General features: G+C 43.9%; 2 protein-coding genes and 1 pseudogene across 2 annotated transcripts; 2 read left to right on the top strand and 1 right to left on the bottom strand.

The window, feature by feature from the left end:
• Window positions 1-6,270: 6,270 nt before the first annotated feature.
• On the top strand, window positions 6,271-7,115 carry LOC103715529 (annotated as a pseudogene).
• A 6,287-nt stretch (window positions 7,116-13,402) lies between these two features.
• On the top strand, window positions 13,403-15,102 carry LOC103715528 (probable xyloglucan endotransglucosylase/hydrolase protein 23). Its single transcript, XM_008803186.4, has 3 exons — window positions 13,403-14,019; window positions 14,124-14,317; window positions 14,434-15,102. Exons 1-3 carry the CDS (start codon window positions 13,765-13,767, stop codon window positions 14,792-14,794), a joined length of 810 nt encoding a protein of 269 aa, XP_008801408.2. The 5' UTR covers window positions 13,403-13,764; the 3' UTR covers window positions 14,795-15,102.
• A 3,078-nt stretch (window positions 15,103-18,180) lies between these two features.
• Window positions 18,181-21,555, bottom strand: LOC120111388. The gene has a single exon (XM_039128430.1). The coding sequence runs from the start codon at window positions 21,553-21,555 to the stop codon at window positions 18,181-18,183; it is 3,375 nt and encodes a 1,124-aa protein (XP_038984358.1).
• Window positions 21,556-21,981: the final 426 nt, after the last annotated feature.

A 21,981-nucleotide genomic window follows, 5' to 3' on the forward strand; every position in this document is an offset into this window, starting at 1 on the left:
AGCTGGCCTATTAATAGAGTTAGACCGAGAAATGAGAAACATATATAGACGAAGGGGTAGATTAAATATGAGGATGGAGGTTTACCATTCATGATTTAAATGCAGCAGGCCTGTTCAATTTTTCCTTAATTTGCAATCTTTGAACGGTATCCTGAATAAATACGGGAAGATTCCAGGAAGGTGTTTCGTTTGAGGACCAATTGGAGCTTTAGGGCGACCGAGGAAGAGATCGCGATGTACTTATGATGTCAGAACTTGGAAGTACTTGTTGAATTCATTATTCCTGGTTACATGGTTTAGTGAAGTAGTTTGACAATTTTGGACTTGCTGCAGTATAACTAGCGGTATCGCAAAAAGGAAAGAAAAATCAACATTTGAACCATAGCTGACGAGTGTGCTGCTGCAAGGGATCGGCAAATAAAAAAATTAATTATTATCCAGCAAAATTTACGTGGTAAAATAGAGTAGGCTTATTGGTGTGAGCTCAACCACTTGATTAGTAAAATTGAGTCTATTTCAATACCCAACATTGCAAATTTTATAATCAATACATATGACTAGCATAGGCCAGCACCTTAGTTCATGTAACCTACAAAAGCAAAGAAAAGCATGTTGTTTCTGTGAGGACCCATGCGGGCATATGTTTAGTCTTACATCGATTATTCGCCAAAGAAATCTTGGATAGTTATACAGAATTGAGGAACCCAAATAATACCTTTCGACTAACCGTTTTGGGTTGTTACAGTTCCAGCATACGGAGATGCTGCATTTTAATTTTCCCTGATTTGCTCCGCATTTGGCATACTCCTGATCAGTCTGGCAAGATGTTTGTGGTTGACATAGCATGGGTCCATAACAGAATACGAATTCAAGTTAACTTATGATCCTACATCAGATATCAAGAGAATGGACGTCTGATTCCGTGACATGGTGCAAGCTATGCAGACATGTAATCACTGTTACTGGAAGCTGCATCAATCAGAAGGGCAACAGGAATTTAAAGAAGCCCCGAAACCTACATTCCGATCTTTTTACCTTACAACTGATTAACAGCATGATAGATTATAGGTTCTCGTGCACAGCAGAATCCATTAAAGAAGAAGGTAGGATACGGAAGCATTCATTCAGGAAGTAGAAGGGATGGTGGATCAGAGAGGACCGCGTCAAAAACATCCAACTTCGGATTTTAGACGGAACGAACGGCCGCCGACGCGGACATTCTGAGCCGACCGCATGCTATCTTCGCATTTAAAGCCGAGCTTTCGTTTTTCTTATTTTTATGTCTTTCCTTCTGGGAAATTCTCCGTTTTTTGTCCTTTCGAGGCAAGAGTACAGGGCATGTCGATACTGTGGGCCCACCCCTGCGTACATATTATGTATGCTTGGAACTAAAAATTAAGGAAAGGCCGAGAATAATGCGAGGCCATTGGATTGCCTCATAGTAGCGTGTTAACCATTAGATTTGGTCTTCGCGACAATCCCATTCATTGGGTGCGCATCGCACACATATATTTATCCTTTTCGTTGGATTTTCTTGCCGAGAAACGCCGACCCTTTCAACTAAAAAAAAAAAAAAAAAAGACTACTAAGGCACGCCTTTTTTGTTCCGCTTTCCAACGTGGAGCCCCCTGAAATGGACTAATTTCCACGTGACATTCATCCAGCCCTCGTGGGAGAGACCAATCGTCGACAACCACGAGGGATGGGAGCCGGAACATTTATCATTCGTTTTTCTACTAATAAATTACACAATCATGTAATTTTATATGACCAGGTATTTTATATGATATAATAATGCACAGAGTCCACCTGGTAGGCCATCTTCGAACTCACCTAGCCGCCTATGTTCTCGGTCTCTTTAGAGTCAAATTTGGAATAAAGATTAAATAAATATTAATTCAGGTGAATCCAGAGTGCGGTTGAGGCCTTTTGGAAGGCTACCGTTCAAATCTCATCACTTGATTCTTTAAGTTCTGTCCCTGTAGCAATTATGAGTGCAAAAAAAAAGGTTCGTCTCTCCCTGGGTGACGTGGTCAAAATTATCATTGATGCTGTGCTGTTCAATAATGCGACATATTTTAATTGCCGGAGCTGACTTTTTTGTTTTTTTTGAAAAAAAACCAATGATAATGTGCATTGCTAAGTGAAGTATTCTTTCAATTATTGGTATATTTCAGCCTTTTGTGGGGTTCGGTAGGTGACTTGGGTCCCAGCCACCGTAACCTTGTACGCGGTAAATCTATTCTAAAAGTAAATGATTGTTTTGTAGGTGGAATTGTTGTTGAATGAGATTAGCTCCATGTCGAATTGTGGATGCATTAATTAGTTGCTGCAGTTAGGAAGTCGGTCAATTTTTGTGTATATTTTTTTCTTTAAGGAAAAAAACGAGGCTTAGCATCTCATTTGGTTAAATTGATGCCACATACGGTATGATTTTCATATATCTTGTTTCGATCTGAAGCTACATAACCAAATTACAACTTGTTATGGCTGTTTACAAATATTTGGGCGTCCATTATCTGTAATGCTGTTTTTATACTGCTTACAATTAAATTACCTGAATTGCTACAAATACTTAAAAAAATAAATATTTAAAATGGATGACTAATAGATAAAATGATCTGATCGGCATATTTTGCGGCTGCATTGTGAATGGTCCACTCTTTGATATAGATTTTAATCTTCTTTCTGCAGATGATCGGCGCGCATAAATAATATAGAAACTTTTGAGCCTTCGAAGGTGATTGGAAACTTGTCCATAACCTACACCATGTGCATGCACCATGTGGTCAGACAACATACTAATCATCTCAACTTCTTCTTGCTAGGACTTATTCATCATGTCTTTGTCTAGGTAATTGGCTTATAGAAAAAAAGACGGGTTGATTGGCGTGGTGCACAATTAAGTTGATGCATCCAATATAGGGTATAATTGGCCATCACAATGGTAGATCATATGGATGCTGAATTATTTTCAGAAAACGTCACATGGATGCTCGCAAGGGTTATACTAATTAACATGATGTTGGGAGTTGCCAGCAAGGCATGTCGGCTAGTTTGGCTTGACCATACATAATCGAAAGTCAAAACGAGTCCTTACCGGACAATAGGGGAAGCTGGAGCACTAGTGGCCTCCTTTTCAGGGTTGCTATCATAGTAGTTGCAATTAATCCGCTCTATAATGGAAGAGGAGTCAAACTAACTCTGCACTCTAATAATGGATGGTGCCAATTTATGCGCTAAGGACCTTCGGTTACAAGTGGTCTCCAAGAAGGTGCATCTACTTTGGATTGGATGTTGTTGCCTGCGCGCTTCGCGTATCATTGGCGCAAATATAGTTTTGATGCTTTTGGATGAAAAAATCATGCATATCAATCTAGAAAGTATTAAGATAGGGATAACACTTAACACCCCTGAAGTATCCCATGCTTGAAAGCTAACGTTCAGGTTATATTATTATTTGGTTATCGAATTGCATGATAATTTAATTACAAAGTCGAGAGAACCTAGGACACCTCAAACGAGATAGCATAATAGCATTTAAAAAATATGTTCTTATAATAAAAGATTTGGCTTAAAAAAATCAGTTAGGATGATGAAAACCCGCCGGACATGTCCACCAACGAATCTTTGGCATAAAATCAACCATCTCTGTATGAATTATTACATTCTCCCTAGGCGGCACCATCAAGATGGACGAATTATTAGACGGATTTCGGATAAAATAAATCCAGGTAATAATTTCATCATAGGGTAAAATAAAACTATTATTTAGGTTGATTTCATGCTAAATTCATAATGGATCTCGTCCATGGTAGTCGTTGACCGCGACCTCCAATGGTGTAAAAGAGTGCGTGCACGTAGCTTGTCCTAGCTTGTCCTTTTTGTCAGCCTTTAGCTAGCCCCTAGATTCCCTGGGCAGCACAGCATTTTTTTTATTTACTAATGTCAACTGAACCGGGCCCCATCGTCAACAAAGTGCGATGGTTCGTTCCCCTTAACAAAGATTTAGCCTATCACTTCAAACTTGAGGAATACATGAGAGTTGCTCCGTGTGATAATAAAATACCATATGTTTCTCACCTAAAACGCCACATGTCAACAGATCAGCATGTTTGCAGCCTCCCTAGAGTGAGAATTGACCTGCAAATTAAATAACTATTAGGCCAAGCGAATCAAGATTGGTTAAAGAGTTTGAATGGCGACAATCCATTTTCAGTTGGAACCTTCCATGACCATGAGCTTTAAGCATCGATGAATTATTTATTTCTTCTTCGGGCCTTCTTCCGAAGAAAAATGAGTACCTTTGCCTGGGCAACACGGCTCCTCTTGTGATGCTTTCAATAATGCAACATATTAATTGCGACGGCTGACTTTGCCTTTATCATGGCCAATAATGACCATTGTTTAAAGGTAGGTCTGCTCTTGAGCTCAATTATGTACACAATTTTATAGCTCGCAGCATATTCCTGAGGCTGATTTCACGGAGTCTTTCATCCCAAGCGTTCTTCCTTCTCCTTTAGACACGCACACAAACACACAAACACTGGCAGGCTCGAAGCCCGAAAGTCTCCCCAAAGCATGCACTAAGGGGGGTAATTCCCTTTCTGATGAGCGCATGATTGAAATGAAGCCTTCCTCAGATTGCTAATCAAAAATTTAGTTTCAACCGGTTTCCAGAGCCATCCAATGAGGTAGACTTTTCTTTCTAAGTTAATCGTATGTATTTTCTCAAAACACATAACCAGTATAGGAGGTATATTCATCGAGTATTATTCAATACTTTATGCAAATGATGGCGTCAGGAGTGGATTTGTCCTCAAATATAATCGGCGATTTGTCAAATTATGGATGCATGCATTGCACCATTTCGGGAATCAGCAGGCGAAGCACTTTCATGGGGTAACTTCTATCGTGAAGGCAATGCAGCCAAGATTTGGCGTGTTACAGTTGTGCACGTCACAAGCATGTCTGAAAAATTCAGCAAGATTAGGCTACTTTTTTTTTTATTGAATTCGTGGAACTGACAGTCGATTTGGACGGAGCCCATATAAATACGTACCCCTTCAGCCCAAGTTCCGTGGGAGGGAGAAAAAGATATCTTATAAATATGTTATTTTTCCAGCAGCTCTGCAGGCCCATAAATGGGATTTGGGCTACGATTCAAATGGATTGTTACAGTAATATAGGCTGTAAAGGCAGGAAATCCAGCCCATTCATTTGGATCATTGTATAGGTCGGGGAGGAGTCCTAAGGGCACCAACACCACGTCCAGATAGCTGTCTCTCTCTCTCTCTCTCTCCCTCTCTCTCGACTTCCACTTGCTCATGTGAAGGCTTCGGAATTGTATAAATACCACACTACCTCAATGCCAAGGGACGTGGTTCCAACTCCTTAAACCTCATGTTTCTCTTCGCACTACATCATTTTTAGGCATTCTCGATATTTTTTAATGTATATATCGACGCTTATAAGCGTCAGCAGTTTTATTTTCATTGCTTTATAAAGCATTAACAATGCAAGTATCAAAAATCAACTTGCCGACGCTGGCTATTTCAAAAGAAAGACAAGAATGAATCCAACATCCTGTGCAGGGATATAGCTCGAAGAAATTTATATTCAACAAATTATAATCAAACATTTAGAAAATAGACAAGTCTACAGGATAAAGCTATAAGAAAAAAAATATGCATCTCGTATTCTATAAAAAAAAAAATCTATACATCTCATATATACAGATCGGTCTATACGTCTATAGTTTTCTGCATGAATGTCAACCTTCAGACAGGAAAAAAAGAGTCGATTAAACCTAAGAAATTAAAAGGTTAAAAATATCAAAAAAAATAAAAAAAATCAATACCTCCAACAGCATTTGACTCAAATCCGGAACCAAACGCGGCAAATAAGCTCTGCCCTCTGAAACCTATCCCAAGCGGGGATAAACCCAACCATCCCCCCTCTTCCCTTCCTCACTCCGACACACCAACTTCATCCTCTCTCTTCCTTCAATCTCATACCAGCGCTACTTTGTTCTCTCTATACCATTTCTTCTACTAGTGCTATATGGAATCAGTACTGTTTCCTCTCTTAGCATGCTATATGATGGGCATTGCCTCGGCTGGAAACTTCTACCAAGAATTTGACATCACTTGGGGTGATGGGCGTGGGAAGATCCTCGACAATGGCCAGCTCCTCACTCTCTCCCTCGACAAAGCCTCCGGCTCCGGCTTCCAGTCCAAGAACGAGTATCTCTTCGGCGAGATTGACATGCAGCTCAAGCTCGTCCCTGGGAACTCCGCTGGCACCGTCACTGCCTTCTATGTAAGCTCTATTCACCTCTGTTTGACCAAATTGCTCCGTAGATTCCTTTTCAATTGGATCTCTAGAAACTAATGGATCATGTACGATGTATACCTGAACTGCAGCTGTCTTCACGAGGACCAAGTCATGATGAGATCGACTTCGAGTTCCTCGGAAACCTCAGTGGAGACCCTTACACGCTCCACACCAATTAATGTGTTCACCCAGGGGAAGGGGAACAGAGAGATGCAGTTCCACCTCTGGTTCGATCCCACCAAGGACTTCCACACGTACTCCATCCTCTGGAACCCCGGGCACGTTATGTAAGTCATCGAATCCTACCTACGTACGCTAAGACTAGTTCTACGCAACCAAACATTCATTCTCTGAAAAAATTTGAATGACATGCTCACCATGGTTCATCCTCCACTCAGCTTCATGGTTGATGGCATACCGATCAGAGATTTCAAGAACCTCGAATAATCGAGGGGCATTGCGTTTCCGAAGAGCCAGCCCATGAGGATCTACTCCAGCCTTTGGAATGCTGATGACTGGGCTACACAAGGCGGGCGCATCAAGACCGACTGGACGAAAGCCCCCTTCACTGCCTCGTACAGAATTTTCAATGCTGATGCCTGCATCTGGTCCTCTGGTACCACCAATTGTCCTTCACAGAAATCTGACAATGCTGGCTGGTGGAACCAGGAGCTTGATTCCACAAGCCAAGAGAGGATGAGAACCATATGATCTACAACTACTGCACTGACCTCAAACGGTTCCCTCAGGGCCTGCCTCCAGAGTGCTCCATAGCCTGAAAGAGAGGAGAAGAACAGTGAACGAGTTCCGTTATTCTTTGATTCATTCATTCTTCTACACGATGCCAACACATATGCTTCGTTGTCATTCTTGTTAAAAGACACAGGACACAATTTATAGAATTATTTTCTCCATGTAATATGATACGATGAATTAAAATAAAAAACACCAGGCTGAGTATTGTTTAATCGTTCAGCTGAACTTCAAAGGAGATGATGGATACATTTGAAAGTCAGGTAATAAGTTCCAAATATTGACAACGCAAATAGAGAATACATACTTGAGATCAAATATATATCTCTTTAGTTGAATTTGTTAACAGCTGAATAAAATAATAAAAATAAATAAACCACGATTTAACATGGCTTATCTAGAATCGTGGCTACATTGATCAAGCAAGACGAGCAAAGAATTTTCTTCAACCTATTCAACTTGAATGTTTAGAATAGAATAAAAGAAAATAAGATAATTGACTAAAGCATGGTCTACATCTCTTTTTTTATTCCATTAATTTTGGATCAAACCTCTTTTTTAATTAATTTATCATCACCAGCGAATTGTGGTACATATCAAACCTCTTTTTTAATTAATTTTTCATCGCATCGTCGTATTCTTTCTGAACTAAAATTTATGATTTTTTAAAGTTTCAGTACTAAACTGAGTTTGGATGTGATGAATGTTGCTTTTGAATCCTATCCAAACCTATCAATAGTGGTGAAAGTGTTTTATGTTGAGTTTGGTGATCTTTTTAAATTATACATCCACTAGAAGAAAGATCCACTATAATAAACAAAGTATAGGTCTTTTTACTAAATTTCGTTGAGAGAAAATAATCAGGAGAAAATACTAAAAAGATAAACACAAGAAGAATTATTGCCGAGACATCTAATACAAAAAAAAACACAACACCAAAAGATTTAAAAAATATTTTTCAACTAACAAAGATGTAGATTTGAAAAGAATTATCTAATTTCAATAGAACGAAAAACATCTATTAACATCCATTATTACCATGCTATAGCAGCTTTTATTTATTTTGTTTTTTGTTATCATTATACATTATTGCTAAACAGAAGGGCTCCAAAAAATAATTATGTTACAGCCAACTTTGATTCTAAAGATACATATGCACCTACTATTTAAGTGTAGGCAAAAGCATGGCTGCTCGTCCTAGATTTATTTATTATTTTTCTAAAAAAGGTAAATCATTGGCTGCATCTAGAAATGGAATAATAGGGAGAAAGCCGTTTAACCTAGTTATTGCATCCTGTTCAGCCAAACACTCATTAAAGCAGTTGAATTAAACTGCTCTTTTAAGTGCAAATGGGTAATCCAAAAAAGTTGGTGCATAACCTTCTTCTTTCCAAACTCATTTACCCTACTTAATCCAGAAATAAATTACTCCACCCTATAAAAGTTGGAGTAATTTATCCGAAGTAAAGAAGAGTAAAAGTAAGTTAATACATTCAGTCTAGATTAACTTGCTTCGCCTCCAAAAGCAAACCAAAATAATTTATTGATAAAGTGAAAAAATATAACAAAACTATTATCAACCCTCAATAGGTTCTGCAATTTTTTTTTGGGGAAATTAATCACCCACCCTCTTTTAGACCACGCTATAACAAAAAGTCCCCGTTGACCGGTCTTAAAATTTTTCGTCCATTATCTCTATTAAGTTTAATTCCCGGTCCTTCAGCCCCTTTTGTTTTTTCAAAAAATACCGAAAATGCCCCTACCCCTTTTGATCTCCCATTCCCAGAAGAAGAAGAAGAAACAGGGGCAGCCGCCACCGACCACGGCCCATCCCCGCCCGAGCTCCCTCCCGTGGCTGCCACCGGCGCCGTCTCGCTTCCTACCGAGCCCCATCCCGCGGCTCCGCCACCTCCCGTGCCCCTTCCCCTCCTAATCTTTCGATCTCAGCAGAAAAAGAAGAAGAAGAAGGCCCGGCCGCCGCCGACCATGGCGCGCCTCCGCCCGAGCTCCCTCCTGCGGCCGCGGCCGGCCCCTGCTCGCCCCCTCCCTAGCCCCCTCCTGCGGCCTCGCCCCCTCCCACGGCCCCCGCCCGAGCTCCCTCCCGCGGCCGCCGTCGGCCCCGGCTCGCCGTCGACGGCGGCCCCGCCCCCTCCAACGGCCGCCACGGCCCGGCCCCCTCCGGCGCCGCCGGCTCGCAGGAGGAGAAGAAAGAAGAAAGAAGAAGAAGGGAAGAAGAGAAGAAAAAGAAAAAAAAAGAGAAGGAAAGAAAAAGAAAGGAAAAAAAGAAAAAAAATAAATAATTAAATAAATGCATAAATAAATAAATCAATAAATATAAATAAACAAATAAATAAAATAAATAAATAAATAATATATTCTAATAAAATAAAATAATTATAAATAAATAAATAAATAAAGAAAAAGGAAGAAAAGGAAAGAAAAAGAAAAAAGAAGAAAAGGAAAGGAAAAGAAAAAAGAAAAGAAGAAAAAAAAGAAAAGAAAAGAAAAAAAAACAGAAGAAAAGGAAAGAAAAAGAAGAGAGGGAAAGAAAAAGAAAAAAAAGGAAAGAAAAAGAAGAAAAGGAAAGAAGAAGAAAAAAAAGAAAGAAAAAGAAGAAAAAGAAAGAAAAGAAAAAAAGAAAAGGAAAAGGGAGAAAATGAAAGAAAAAGAAGAAAAAGGAAAGAAAGAAGAAAAAGAAAAGAAAAAGAAGAAAAGGATTATTTCTACAAAAAGCAGAAAACTCAGTTAAGTTCAGCATTCTGCTCTGTGCACACAATTTATTGTTTACTGTACACAGATATGTGTCATTTGCACACACTTATTGTTGTAAGCCTAGAGCATGGCACAAACTCAGTTAACCTGGAAACATACTTAATTAACGTTGGCACACACTAAATTTACCCCCGAACATACTTAATTAACGTTGGCACACACTAAATTTACCCCCGAACACAGTTTTGTGCTTTTTGCACACAGTTTTCTGCTTTTTGCACACAGTTAATCGACTACTGCACACAGATATGTGCCATGTGCACACAGTTAAGCATTCTGCTCTGTGCACACAATTACCCGAACACAGTTTTATGCTTTTTGCACACAGTTTATCGATTACTGCACAGAGATATGTGCCATGTGCACACAGTTAAGTTATGCATTCTGCTCTGTGCACACAATTTATTGTTTATTGCACACAGATATGTGTCATTTGCACACACTTATTGTTGTAAGCCTAGAGCATGGCACAAACTCAATTAACCTGGAAACATACTTAATTAACGTTGGCACACACTAAATTTACCCCCGAACACAGTTTTGTGCTTTTTGCACACAGTTTTCTGCTTTTTGCACACAGTTAATCGACTACTGCACACAGATATGTGCCATGTGCACACAGTTAAGTTAAGCATTCTGCTCTGTGCACACAATTACCCGAACACAGTTTTATGCTTTTTGCACAGTTTTCTGCTTTTTGCACACAGTTTATCGATTACTGCACACAGATATGTGCCATGTGCACACAGTTAAGTTCAGCATTCTGCTCTGTGTACACAATTTATTGTTTACTGCACACAGATATGTGTCATTTGCACACACTTATTGTTGTAAGCCTAGAGCATGGCACAAACTCAAGTAACCTGGAAACATACTTAATTAACGTTGGCACACACTAAATTTACCCCCGAACACAGTTTTGTGCTTTTTGCACACAGTTTTCTGCTTTTTGCACACAGTTAATCGACTACTGCACACAGATATGTGCCATGTGCACACAGTTAAGTTAAGCATTCTGCTCCATGCACACAATTTCCCGAACACAGTTTTATGCTTTTTGCACACAGTTTTCTGCTTTTTGCACACAGTTTATCGATTACTGCACACAGATATGTGCCATGTGCACACAGTTAAGTTCAGCATTCTGCTCTGTGCACACAATTTATTGTTTACTGCACACAGATATGTGTCATTTGCACACACTTATTGTTGTAAGCCTAGAGCATGTAACCTGGAAACATACTTAATTAACGTTGGCACACACTAAATTTACCCCCGAACACAGTTTTGTGCTTTTTGCACACAGTTTTCTGCTTTTTGCACACAGTTAATCGACAATTTTTTTTCTTTTCTTTTCTTTTTTCTTTATTCCTTTTCTTCTTTTTCTTTTCTTTTTTTCTTTTTCTTTCCTTTTTCCTCTTTTTCTTTCCTTTTCCTTCTTTTTTCTTTTTCTTTCCTTCTTTTTTTCTTTTATTTTTCTTTTTCTTTCCTTCTCTACACACAATTAAGTCTTCTGTGCACACACTTAAATCTTCTCTCAACATAGTTAAGTATTCTATACATCACACAGTTAAGTTAAATATTCTCTATACACAATTAAGTCTTATATGCACACATTTAAATTTTCTCTGCACACAGTTAAGTGTTCTACGCATCACACAGTTAAGTGTGTGCAGAGAAGACTTAATTGTGTACAGAGAACACTTAACTGTGTGATGCACACAGTTAAATGTTCTCTGTACACAATTAAGTATTCTCTGCACATACATGAATCTTCTTTTTCTTTCCTTTTCTTCTATTTTTTTCTTTTCTTTTCTTTTCTTTTTTCTTTTTTTCTTTTTTCTTTTTCTTTTTCTTTCCTTCTCTTCTTTTTCTTTCCTTTTTCTTCTTCTTTTTTTCTTTTCTTTTTTTCTTTTTTTCCTTTTCTTCTTTTTCTTTTCTTTTTCTTCTTTTTCTTTCCTTTCTTTCCTTTTTCTTCTTTTTCTTTCCTTTTCTTCCTTTTTCTTTTCTTTTTTTCTTTTTTTCCTTTTCTTCTTTTTCTTTCCTTTTTTTCTTCTTCTTTCCTTTTCTTCTTTTTCTTTCCTTTTTTCTTTTTCTTTCCCTCTCTTCTTTCTCTTTCCTTTTTTCCCTTCTTTTTCTTTTTTTTCCTCTTCTTCCTTTCTTCTTCTTTCTTCTCCTCCTGCAGGCCGGCGCCACCGGAGGCCGGGGGAGAGGGCCCGGCCATGGCGGCCGCAGAAGGGGGCCGCAGGAGAGGGCCCGGCCGTGGCGGCTTTATTTATTTATTTATAATTATTTTATTTTATTATAGAATATATTATTTATTTATTTATTTATTTATTTTATTTATTTTATTTGTTCATTTATATTTATTGATTTATTTATTTATGCATTTATTTAATTATTTATTTTTTTTCTTTTTTTTTCTTCTTTTTCTTTCCTTTTCCTTTTTTTCTTTTCTTTTTCTTCTCTTCTTCCCTTCTTCTTCTTTCTTCTTTCTTCTCCTCCTGCGAGCCGGCGGCGCCGGAGGGGGCCGGGCCGTGGCGGCCGTTGGAGGGGGCGGGGCCGCCGTCGACGGCGAGCCGGGGCCGACGGCGGCCGCGGGAGGGAGCTCGGGCGGGGGCCGTGGGAGGGAGCTCGGACGGGGGCGGGCCGTGGGAGGGGGCTCGGGAGGGAAGAGGCCGCGAGAGGGGGCGAGCAGGGGCCGGCGACGGCCGCAGGAGGGAGCTCGGGCAGAGGCGAGCTGTGGTCGGCGGCGGCCGGGCCTTCTTCTTCTTCTTTTTCTTCTGAGAACGGGAGATTAGGAAGGGAAGGGGCACGGGAGGTGGCGGGGCCGCGGGATGGGGCTCGGTAGGGAGCGAGACGGCGCCGGTGGCGACCGCGGGAGGGAGCTCGGGCGGGGACGGGCCGTGGTCGGTGGCGGCTGCCCCTGTTTCTTCTTCTTCTTTTGGGAATGGGAGATCAAAAGGGGCAGGGGCATTTTAATATTCTTAGGGGCGTTTTCGTCTCATAATAAAGTATTGAAATATGGCTGGACTGATCGTTAAACAACCAGTCAACAGGGATTAAACGTTAAAGACCGGTCAATAAATGTACCGGTGATTAATTTCCCCTTTTTTTTTCGGTGGAAGAATAGGTTCTGCATCAATGAAGGAGAATAAATTGCGAGGCAGAAACATAATTATTACTTGATTGAAGAAAAATTATTGTTAACGTTGCAGAAAAAATACTCCCGTAAATCGGAAATACCCAGATCGTTGCCATGTAATGCGAGCTGTTTAATAATAGCTGTCGCCCTTGCGTGTAAAAATAAAAATGTAGCGGGAACATGGAACCGGAGGTGGACAGCTGTGATCCAACATCACGCAAACGCAGCAGGAGAGCATTTGACCAGAATCAAAATGACGCAGCCAAACCATGGGTGGAAAGTCCAGTGGCCCGTGTCACGTTAGTTGTTTTTTTTTCTTTCTTTTTTGAAAAGAACGTAGATAAACAGATGGATATATCTAGCGAGAAGATGGTCGGAAGTGCTGGTAGGTACCTGGCGAGTGGTGACCGCGATGTCGGTCCATTTGACGCGGAAGATCCAGCAGGACTACCCATCGCTGCTACTGCACCGCCCCATCCCATACGAAACCGGCCTTCACCTTCCTCCTGTTCGATCTCCAAGTCTCAACCCCTACTTTCTTATAATAATTAAGCACCTCTGTCGCCAACCTGTTGCCAACCCAAAGCATTAGAGAAGGGGACCATCCAATCCCCTTCCTCGATCCTTATCCCATCACCTCCTGTCTACATATAAAGGGAACACCTCCTCCTGTCTTCCTCATTCGAATCTACTCGTGACAACACTCCCTTTATCATCTCAAAACCATTTCAGCTGCTTCCCCCTCTATCAGTGTCATCATGGCGTTCTCTCTTCTCCTGCTAGTATGCTCTTTGATGGCCGGTGCCTCTGCAGGTAACTTCCACCAGGACTTCCAGATCACCTGGGGCGAAGGGCGTGCACAGATCCTCGAGAATGGGCAGCTCCTTACCCTCTCCCTCGACAAAGCCTCTGGCTCCGGCTTCCAGTCCAAGAACGAGTACCTCTTTGGCAAGATTGACATGCAGCTGAAACTAGTGCCTGGGAACTCAGCTGGCACCGTGACCGCCTACTACGTAAGCCCCCTTTTACAGCCAGCCTCTGTGCAGCTAATTCATTACCAGTTCATCATGATTGGAATTCACAGAACTAACCAAAACCGCTTCTTTTGCGCTTGCAGTTGTCATCACAAGGACCAACCCATGATGAGATCGACTTTGAGTTCCTCGGAAACCTCAGTGGAGACCCTTACACGCTCCACACCAATGTGTTCGGTCTGGGGAAGGGGAACAGGGAGATGCAGTTCCACCTCTGGTTTGATCCCACCAACGACTTCCACACCTACTCGATCCTCTGGAACCCCAAGCATATCATGTTAGTTGTCGAATTCTACATAAATAAACAGTAGCATTCGTACTATCTATTACAAACAACACATCCTCCCGTGCATTTGAAATTATGCTCACCTTGGTTTTCATTATTTCTTTCAGCTTCATGGTTGACGACGTACCGATCAGAGACTTCAAGAATATGGAGTCAAGGGGTGTTGCATTCCCAAGGAACCAACCCATGAGGATCTACTCCAGCCTCTGGAATGCCGATGACTGGGCCACGCAGGGTGGGCGCGTCAAGACCGACTGGACCAATGCCCCCTTCACTGCCTCGTATAGGAATTTCCATGCTGATGCCTGCATTTGGTCCTCCGGTGCCTCCAACTGTCCTGCAAAGAAAAGTAGCACTGCTTCGACCAACAGTGACTGGTGGAATCAGGAGTTGGATTCCACCAGCCAAGAAAGGATGAGATGGGTGCAGAAAAATTATATGATCTACGATTACTGCACTGACCTATAGCGTTTCCCCCAGGGCCTACCTCCAGAGTGCTCCGCTGCCTGAAAAAAAATGGAAACAGAGGACCATCACACTCGATCTTTAATTCGTTTGTTCTTTATTGTCCATGTTGTCCATAAATGCAGAACAGTATGTAGGGAATTATATCCTCCATGTAAATTGATACCACGAATTTAAACAATAGCACCACGCAGAATTTTCTTTATCCTTCAGAAGAGCTGAGCTATTTCTCTTTCACAGGAATACTTATTTTAGACAGGAGAGGGATCAATTTGAAAGTCAATAGTAAGTTCTTGGATCGAAATGAAAAAGGTAAAATAACATGCATGTTCCAAGTATTTGCAATGCGGAAGATATATATTTGACTAATCAAATACATTTCTTCTTAAGTTGAACTTAACATCTAAACCTTCATCATACTTGTTCCAATGTTCCAATAATACTAAAAAAAGATTGCAATGCAATTCTTAACATTTATACGAAAGAATAAATTAAACTTAAATTTTCAACTTAAAAATCAAATCAGCCTAAATGGTGTTTTGGGGACATGACTATTACAGAAGGACAAATATTCTAGTTTCACTTTTGATACAGCGTTAACTTCTCTAAGCCTCCATCAATCTATATCTCTAATAATCTATTAACCTTCACCTCAAACTCCTAAAGTTCATCTTCATGGATACCAATCCGTCGGTGGGCTGTGCTTCCTCGAGACTATGAAGTCTGAACAGAAACTAGTTCTCAAATTCTATACGTGCATCATGAAAAATGTTGTAGATTAATTTGGACCTAAGTAGGTGCTTAAGAAAATTCAGATTTCTTCCTAGATGTTGTCAATAAAATGCCTACTGGTCATGGTATCTGTCACCGAGAGTCTATATATAATGCACATGAACATGTCAATGTGAGTCATTGTTTGGACACTTAATGGCATTTTCATAAAGTAAATTATGTCCATTTAAGCAAATCCAACTGTTTGACGTCCTTGAGGAGTGGGATAGTTTTCCATGAGGGGTAAGTTATACCAACAAGATTAAATCTATTCAAAGTCTGCGAAATAAGCAATAAGAATCCCTCAATGCATAAATCCAACAGATTATGTTACGCTCAGATAAGGATCTAACTGTCATGTTAATAAGGAGTTCTTCTTTTGGTTTCATATTCATAAAATACAAAACAGAACTACACCCTTCTAACTTCCAGACATGAGTGCTCCCTTGTTGCTGTCATTTGACAATTTGGTGACTTTATTTTGCTATCCCTATGTGTCAAACCAAAGCCTCCCTCATATATGTTTAGACTCAGCCAAGCCTCAAGCCTGTGCTGAGTTGTGATGCTCCCTTCTCATAAACAGAGCCAGGTTCAAATAGTGTAATAATCGCTTGGCTCAGCTTGTATGCAGAGGTGTATGTAGGCATAGTAAGACGCCTATAAGTAAGTAAGTAACAGTAATTCTTTAGAGTTTGTTTATTAATATCTATATCAAAATAATATCATATTTTTAAGAAATCAAACCAATCTTAGATTGTGTATTATTATTTTTGACAAACCTATTGCGCCCCCCCCCCCGGAAGCCACATTGACCTACAGTTCAAATCCTTACCACATGAACATTATGACATATAATACCTCGGATAGATAAAATAATAAAGAAAGTTGCTACCTTGTAAGTGGCGCAGATAATACCTTAAAACTCGAGCTTGTCCCTGGGAACTCTTCTGGCACCATCACCGCGTACTATCTGTGCACATATTCCTCTATAAGATTAACTTCTCAAATTTGTGGTTTAATTGGAGTTCAAAGAAATAATGGCTTACGCTTTATTTATGTTTGCGGTTGTCTTCACAAGGACCAACTCACAATGAGATTGACTTTATGATCCTTCGGAACCTAAGTAGAGATCTTTACACTCCACACCAATGTTGCACATTTGTTCCTATTTTTATGTGGCTGCTAGCCAAGGCATAACGCTCATTCTCAGTTCAAATAAAGTTGACCAGAACCACATTACCAGCTAGAGAAAAAAATATTGTGCCAATACAAGAACTCAACCATGGCACAAAGCAATCAAGCGTCCATTTCCATGGCATAAAGCAATCAACCTGCTCTCTTGCCTTGACAGCTGGGTTACTGATCTCCGTGGATGTGGGTGGCTTTATAAGTAACCAAGCTTCTTTTCCACTGCAAAATATCATTCAGAAAGGATTAGCTATGACTTTAGGCATCACACCTGTATTAATCCATGCAATTACCTTATTTGAGTCACCCTCTAACCCCATATTGAAGCATGAAACCGAAATATATATTCCATTTTTGATCCCTTCCCAAGCAGCTATAAGTTTCAGCAAAAGAAACAAATGAGGTATGAACTCTTCTACCAGCACTCCATAATAAGCTCCCATAAGCATCTCCGATGACAGGTCCCGCTGAAGCTTGATCATTTGAAATTGAATATTGTAGTAAAAGTTATAATCGGGCGACCAAAATCATGCCCGTCCTATTGTGCTTCCATCATCCGGCTTAACCAAGAAAAAATGGCTCATTTTTTGTTCGTCGTTCTCTTCTAGAGCATTGTCTCAGCCATATGCATGCAGATGAGGATGCTTGTCTAAATCGCGATTCTTCCTCGTACCTCATGATATATCCTCTTCCGAGTGATTGAGATGTTCGATCTTAATTGAGCTTTCTTCATAGCCAGAGGTGATCTCATTGCAAGGAACGAATTTGTTTGCCGCCGGTCTTTTTTTTTTTTTTTTTTTGCTAAAGGCGGGTACTTCATACAGTACGGGTACGAATACACCCAAGAAAGTCAAAATACAAGACCTCACGGAGTGCCAGTGGCAGCTCCGCCTCTCCTGACCAGAGGGCATACCCCGAGTGGTGGGCCACATGGCCAGCCACCCAATCGGCTGCCCCATTGGCCTCCCTGAATACATGTTTGGCCAAGGTGGCCCCTCCCTGACTCATCATCACAATATCGCGAATCAAGGGATGGTCTGTGCTCTCACCCCCCAATCCCCTCTGAATCCATCGGACAACAGTGGCCGAGTCCCCCTCCAAAATAATCGAGCTGGCCCGCAGTACTACCCTCGCATGTCGAAGGCCTGCCCAGGCAGCGTGCAGCTCTGCTCCAGGCACCGATGTATCAAGCAACTGACAGCCACCTGCGGCCACTACCCTGGAGTGCGGGCCTCGTATGACAAAGCCTGCACCGCCTCGCGTGCCGCCATCCAGAACCGACCCATCGAAGTTGACCTTGAGGAAGCTCAGGGGTGGGGGCTCCCAGGTGAAAAACACCAACTGGGAAGCTGCCGAAGCAGGGGGGAACCCCAGGTATCCCGAGCTGTCAAAGGTCTATCTGTAAGAAAGGCGGGTCTGATCTCCAAGGCCTATGCTCGAGCGAGCTCTGCCACAAACCTCGGTGACACCCTGCGCTCACCGAGAGTGCGGGCATTCCTTGCCAGCCAGATCTGAAGTGCTGTGCAAGTAGCTCTAATGCCCTCCTCGCGGGTCCATAAACTGGCTAACCACTGCCGTGTCATCCTGAGAAACTGCAACCGGTCACTCCGGGCCCTCCGCGGGATCCCAGCCCACTGCCATGTCGTCCGCGCCCATGTACACTGGAACAGCACATGATCCGCCGACTCCTCAGCTCCACACGTCCCGCACTCAGCTGGGACCCCCCAACCTCGCCTGCTCAGCTCTGCTCTCGTAGGAAGTCGGTTCCAGAACACCTTCCATAGAAAGAGAGCAACCCTCGGATGAAGTCCGGACCTCCAAATCCAGGTGCAGTCCGGCCCCGGCTCATGCCCTGGCTGAATGGCGCGCGTGATGTCTCCCAACCTGACACTGGCCTGGCTCGAGGTACCCCACACTCTGACATCTGGCCCCCCGCATCCTGGTAATGGGAGGGATCGGATCCTCGCAGCTAGGTGTACCCCAAACAATAGCCTGAGTCTGGCCTCATCCCATACTGTCTCTCCTGGTACAAGGAGATCGCACACCCGTAACCCCTCAACTGCCTCTAAGTCAAACATAGTTGGCCAGCGGCTCAGGGCCAGGGAGTCCACCCATGAGTCGCTGGCCACATCAATACTCCGGCCGTCGCCAATCAGGATCCTGGTGTGTGCCAATACTGACGGCAGGTGCCTCCCAATCTCACGCCACATGAAGGAGACTCGGCGGCCCCGCTGTGCCACCCCTGAAGCCCCTCGGCCATATCTGGCTGCCATCACCTGACTCCAAAAGCCGTGTGGCTCTAAGATGAACCGAGCCGCATGCCGAGCAATGAAAGCCTCGCGCCTCTCAATAAGGGACTGCACTCCCAGACCGCCCTCACTGGTGGGGCGACAGACCTGCTCCCAGGCAACCAGGTGCACTCCATGACCTCCACCGTATGACCCCCACAGGAAATTCCTAAGAAGGCGCTCGATCCTTAACAGGATCGTCTTGGGAACCACTGTGTTGGCCATAAGATAAACCGGTAGAGATCCCAGCACTGCCCTGACCAGTGTCACTCTCCCCATCATGGATAATGAGGACGCCCTCCATCCCTCCAGCCTGCTCTGGACTCGCTGTACCAAGCCGGAGCACTCTGCCACCCGCAGTCTCCGGCCAGTGATAGGCACGCCTAGGTAGGTAAGCGTCCCTTCCTGCTCCGGTATCTGCAGGACCCCTCTGATCTCCTGTCTGACTCCGCTCTCTGTGCTGGGGCTGAAGGAGATAGTAGATTTAGAAAAATTCACTCTCTGGCCGGATGCCGCGCAGTAGGCCGCCACCACCCTGCGAAGGGCCCGAGCCTCTATAGTCCGTGCCCTGGCCAAAAGAAGACAGTCGTCAGCAAAAAGTAAATGTGTGATAGGGCGAGCCCCCGTGGCTGGGATATAGGCCTCCAGCTCACGGCTGGCGCACGCTCTTTGCAGAGACCGAGATAAAATGTCAGCACAGATAATAAACAAGTAAGGGGATAAGGGACATCCCTGCCGTAGCCCAATAGAGGACTCGAAGTAAGGTGACGGCGTGCCGTTGACCAAGATAGAAAACTTTGGCCCCCGAACACACTCCATAACCCAGTCGATCCACTGCCCGGGGAAGCCGTAAGCCTCCAACGCGTGCTGAAGAAAGCTCCACCTGATCCTGTCGTAAGCCCGTTCCATGTCCAGCTTGACTGCCATCAGACTGTGTCGCTTCGATGCGCGTCGGAGATCCCACATCATTTTCTGGGCCAACATAACATTATGAGAAATATTTCTGCCAGCCACAAAGGCCCCCTGCTCCTGGCTAATGATACCAGGCAGGAGGGGCTTCATTCTGCCTACCATAATTCTTGCGACAACCTTATATAGGGTTGTGCACAAGCTAATGGGCCTAAAGTGACAAGGTTCAGCCGCATTTTGGCATTTAGGTATTAGCGTGATGAGGGTGGCCTTCCAGTCCTCAGGCATAGCTGCCTGGGCAAAGAAACACTGGATAGCCTCCACCACCGCCTGTCGGATAATGCCCCAATACTGCCGAAAGAAGAAAGGGGGGAAACCGTCAGGTCCCAGGGCCTTGTCTGCGGCCAAGGCCCATACTGCCTCCTGCACCTCCTGTGCCGACACTGGCCGGGTCAGGAGTACGCTCTCAGAATCACCAATACCCACGTCCACCGTCAGAAGAGGGTCCCCATCACTGGCCTCCTCATCCTCCGTCCACCTAGTACGAAAAAAATCGAGTAAGACCTGTCGGATGGCAGGCTCACCCTCCACTCGATGACCAGACCCAGCTCGCAGAGAGTGGATCATGCTCCTCTGTCTCCGGACAACCGTCGACCGATGAAAGAACCTAGTGTTACGATCACCTTCGCTTACCCACTGCACCCGAGATTTCTGTCGCCAGAATATCTCATGCTGCCGTAGTAGCGAATGGTGAGCCGCAAGGAGTCCCCGGAGATCAGCCATATCGTCCTCCGGAAGCACGCCTCCCAAGTCTTCCTTCCTCTGTAGCTCGGCGATCGAAGTCTCAACCCCCTCCAGTCGCCGAAAGATATTGCCCACAACCTCACGATTCCATCGGCGAAGGCGCCGTTTAGTCAGCTCAAGTTTACGTGAGACCCGTTGCATGGCATCGCCGTGCACCGGGACTCGCCACGCGTCGCAGACGATATCCCAGGACTGGGGGTACGACAGCCAAACCTTCTCAAAACGGAAGGGGCTGCGGTGCGTAGAGCCGGATGAGATGGCTAGCAGCAATGGGCAATGGTCCGAGGCAATCCGAGGCAAATGGCTGACCCGGCCTGTAGGGAATCGGAGGATCCAATCAGGGGACGCAAGGGCCCTATCTAATCGCTCCCAAACCCTAGCACTGCCCAGCTGATTATTGCACCAAGTAAACTGAGGTCCTGTGAACCCCAAGTCTACCAGGCCGCTCCGCGACACAAAATCCCGGAACTCTCTCCTGTCCACTCGATCCGTAAATGCCGCGCCCCCCCGCTTCTCATCCTCACTCTGGATACAGTTGAAATCACCAATTGCTACCGCCGGAATGCCCTGGGCGGTCAGATTGGTGATCTCCTGCCAGAGGACTCTCCTGGCTCGGTAGTCCGTGCTAGCATACACACTACACAGTACCCATGGAGGGGCGTCGGGTCGTGATATGATCATAATGACTTGTTGGGAGCAGTTGTGGAAGACATCGACTGTCGCCACACCCCGCCTCCATAAGACCAAAATGCCCCCCGACAGCCCCTGGGAGTCGACTGCATAGGTCTTCCAATCCCTCTCCATACGACGTCTCAAGCGGCTGAGCCCATCGACAGATAATCGGGTCTCACATAAGAAACAAATCTTCGGACTATGCACCTGTACTAATCGTTTGAAAGTAGACATGAAGGACGGCTTGGCCGCCCCTCTACAGTTCCAGGCAAGTATCATCATGGGTCACAGTCCACATAGTCGGCCTCAGACTCATCCTCCCCCAGAGTCGCAGGGCCATCCTCCGGCCCGGCGCCCCGGCAGTCTCGCCCCTCCTCCTCGCCACCAGCTGCGGATACAACCCCCATGACTGCAGCCCTGACGCGCTGCACGGCAATAGAGTGGTCCGTACCCCCTCCTGATGGTGGGGCCTCAGCCATGCTCCCCTCCGTGTGTGGGATGGGGTGGTCCCCCACCACACACCCACCTGGGGTGGCATCCTCCCGCACTCCCGCAGCC

The sequence above is a fragment of the Phoenix dactylifera genome, chromosome 7 (genome assembly GCF_009389715.1).
Source record: "Phoenix dactylifera cultivar Barhee BC4 chromosome 7, palm_55x_up_171113_PBpolish2nd_filt_p, whole genome shotgun sequence".
Classification (NCBI taxonomy): Eukaryota; Viridiplantae; Streptophyta; class Magnoliopsida; order Arecales; family Arecaceae; genus Phoenix; species Phoenix dactylifera.

Bases quoted from the DNA above. Each gene is read 5' to 3' on its own strand.
- LOC120111388 (XM_039128430.1), bottom strand. From the start codon at position 21,555: ATGGAGAGGGATTGGAAGACCTATGCAGTCGACTCCCAGGGGCTGTCG.
- LOC103715528 (XM_008803186.4), top strand. From the start codon at position 13,765: ATGGCGTTCTCTCTTCTCCTGCTAGTATGCTCTTTGATGGCCGGTGCC. The intron at 14,020-14,123 runs GTAAGCCCCCTT...TTGCGCTTGCAG, and splicing joins GCACCGTGACCGCCTACTAC to TTGTCATCACAAGGACCAAC. The intron at 14,318-14,433 runs GTTAGTTGTCGA...TATTTCTTTCAG, and splicing joins TGGAACCCCAAGCATATCAT to CTTCATGGTTGACGACGTAC.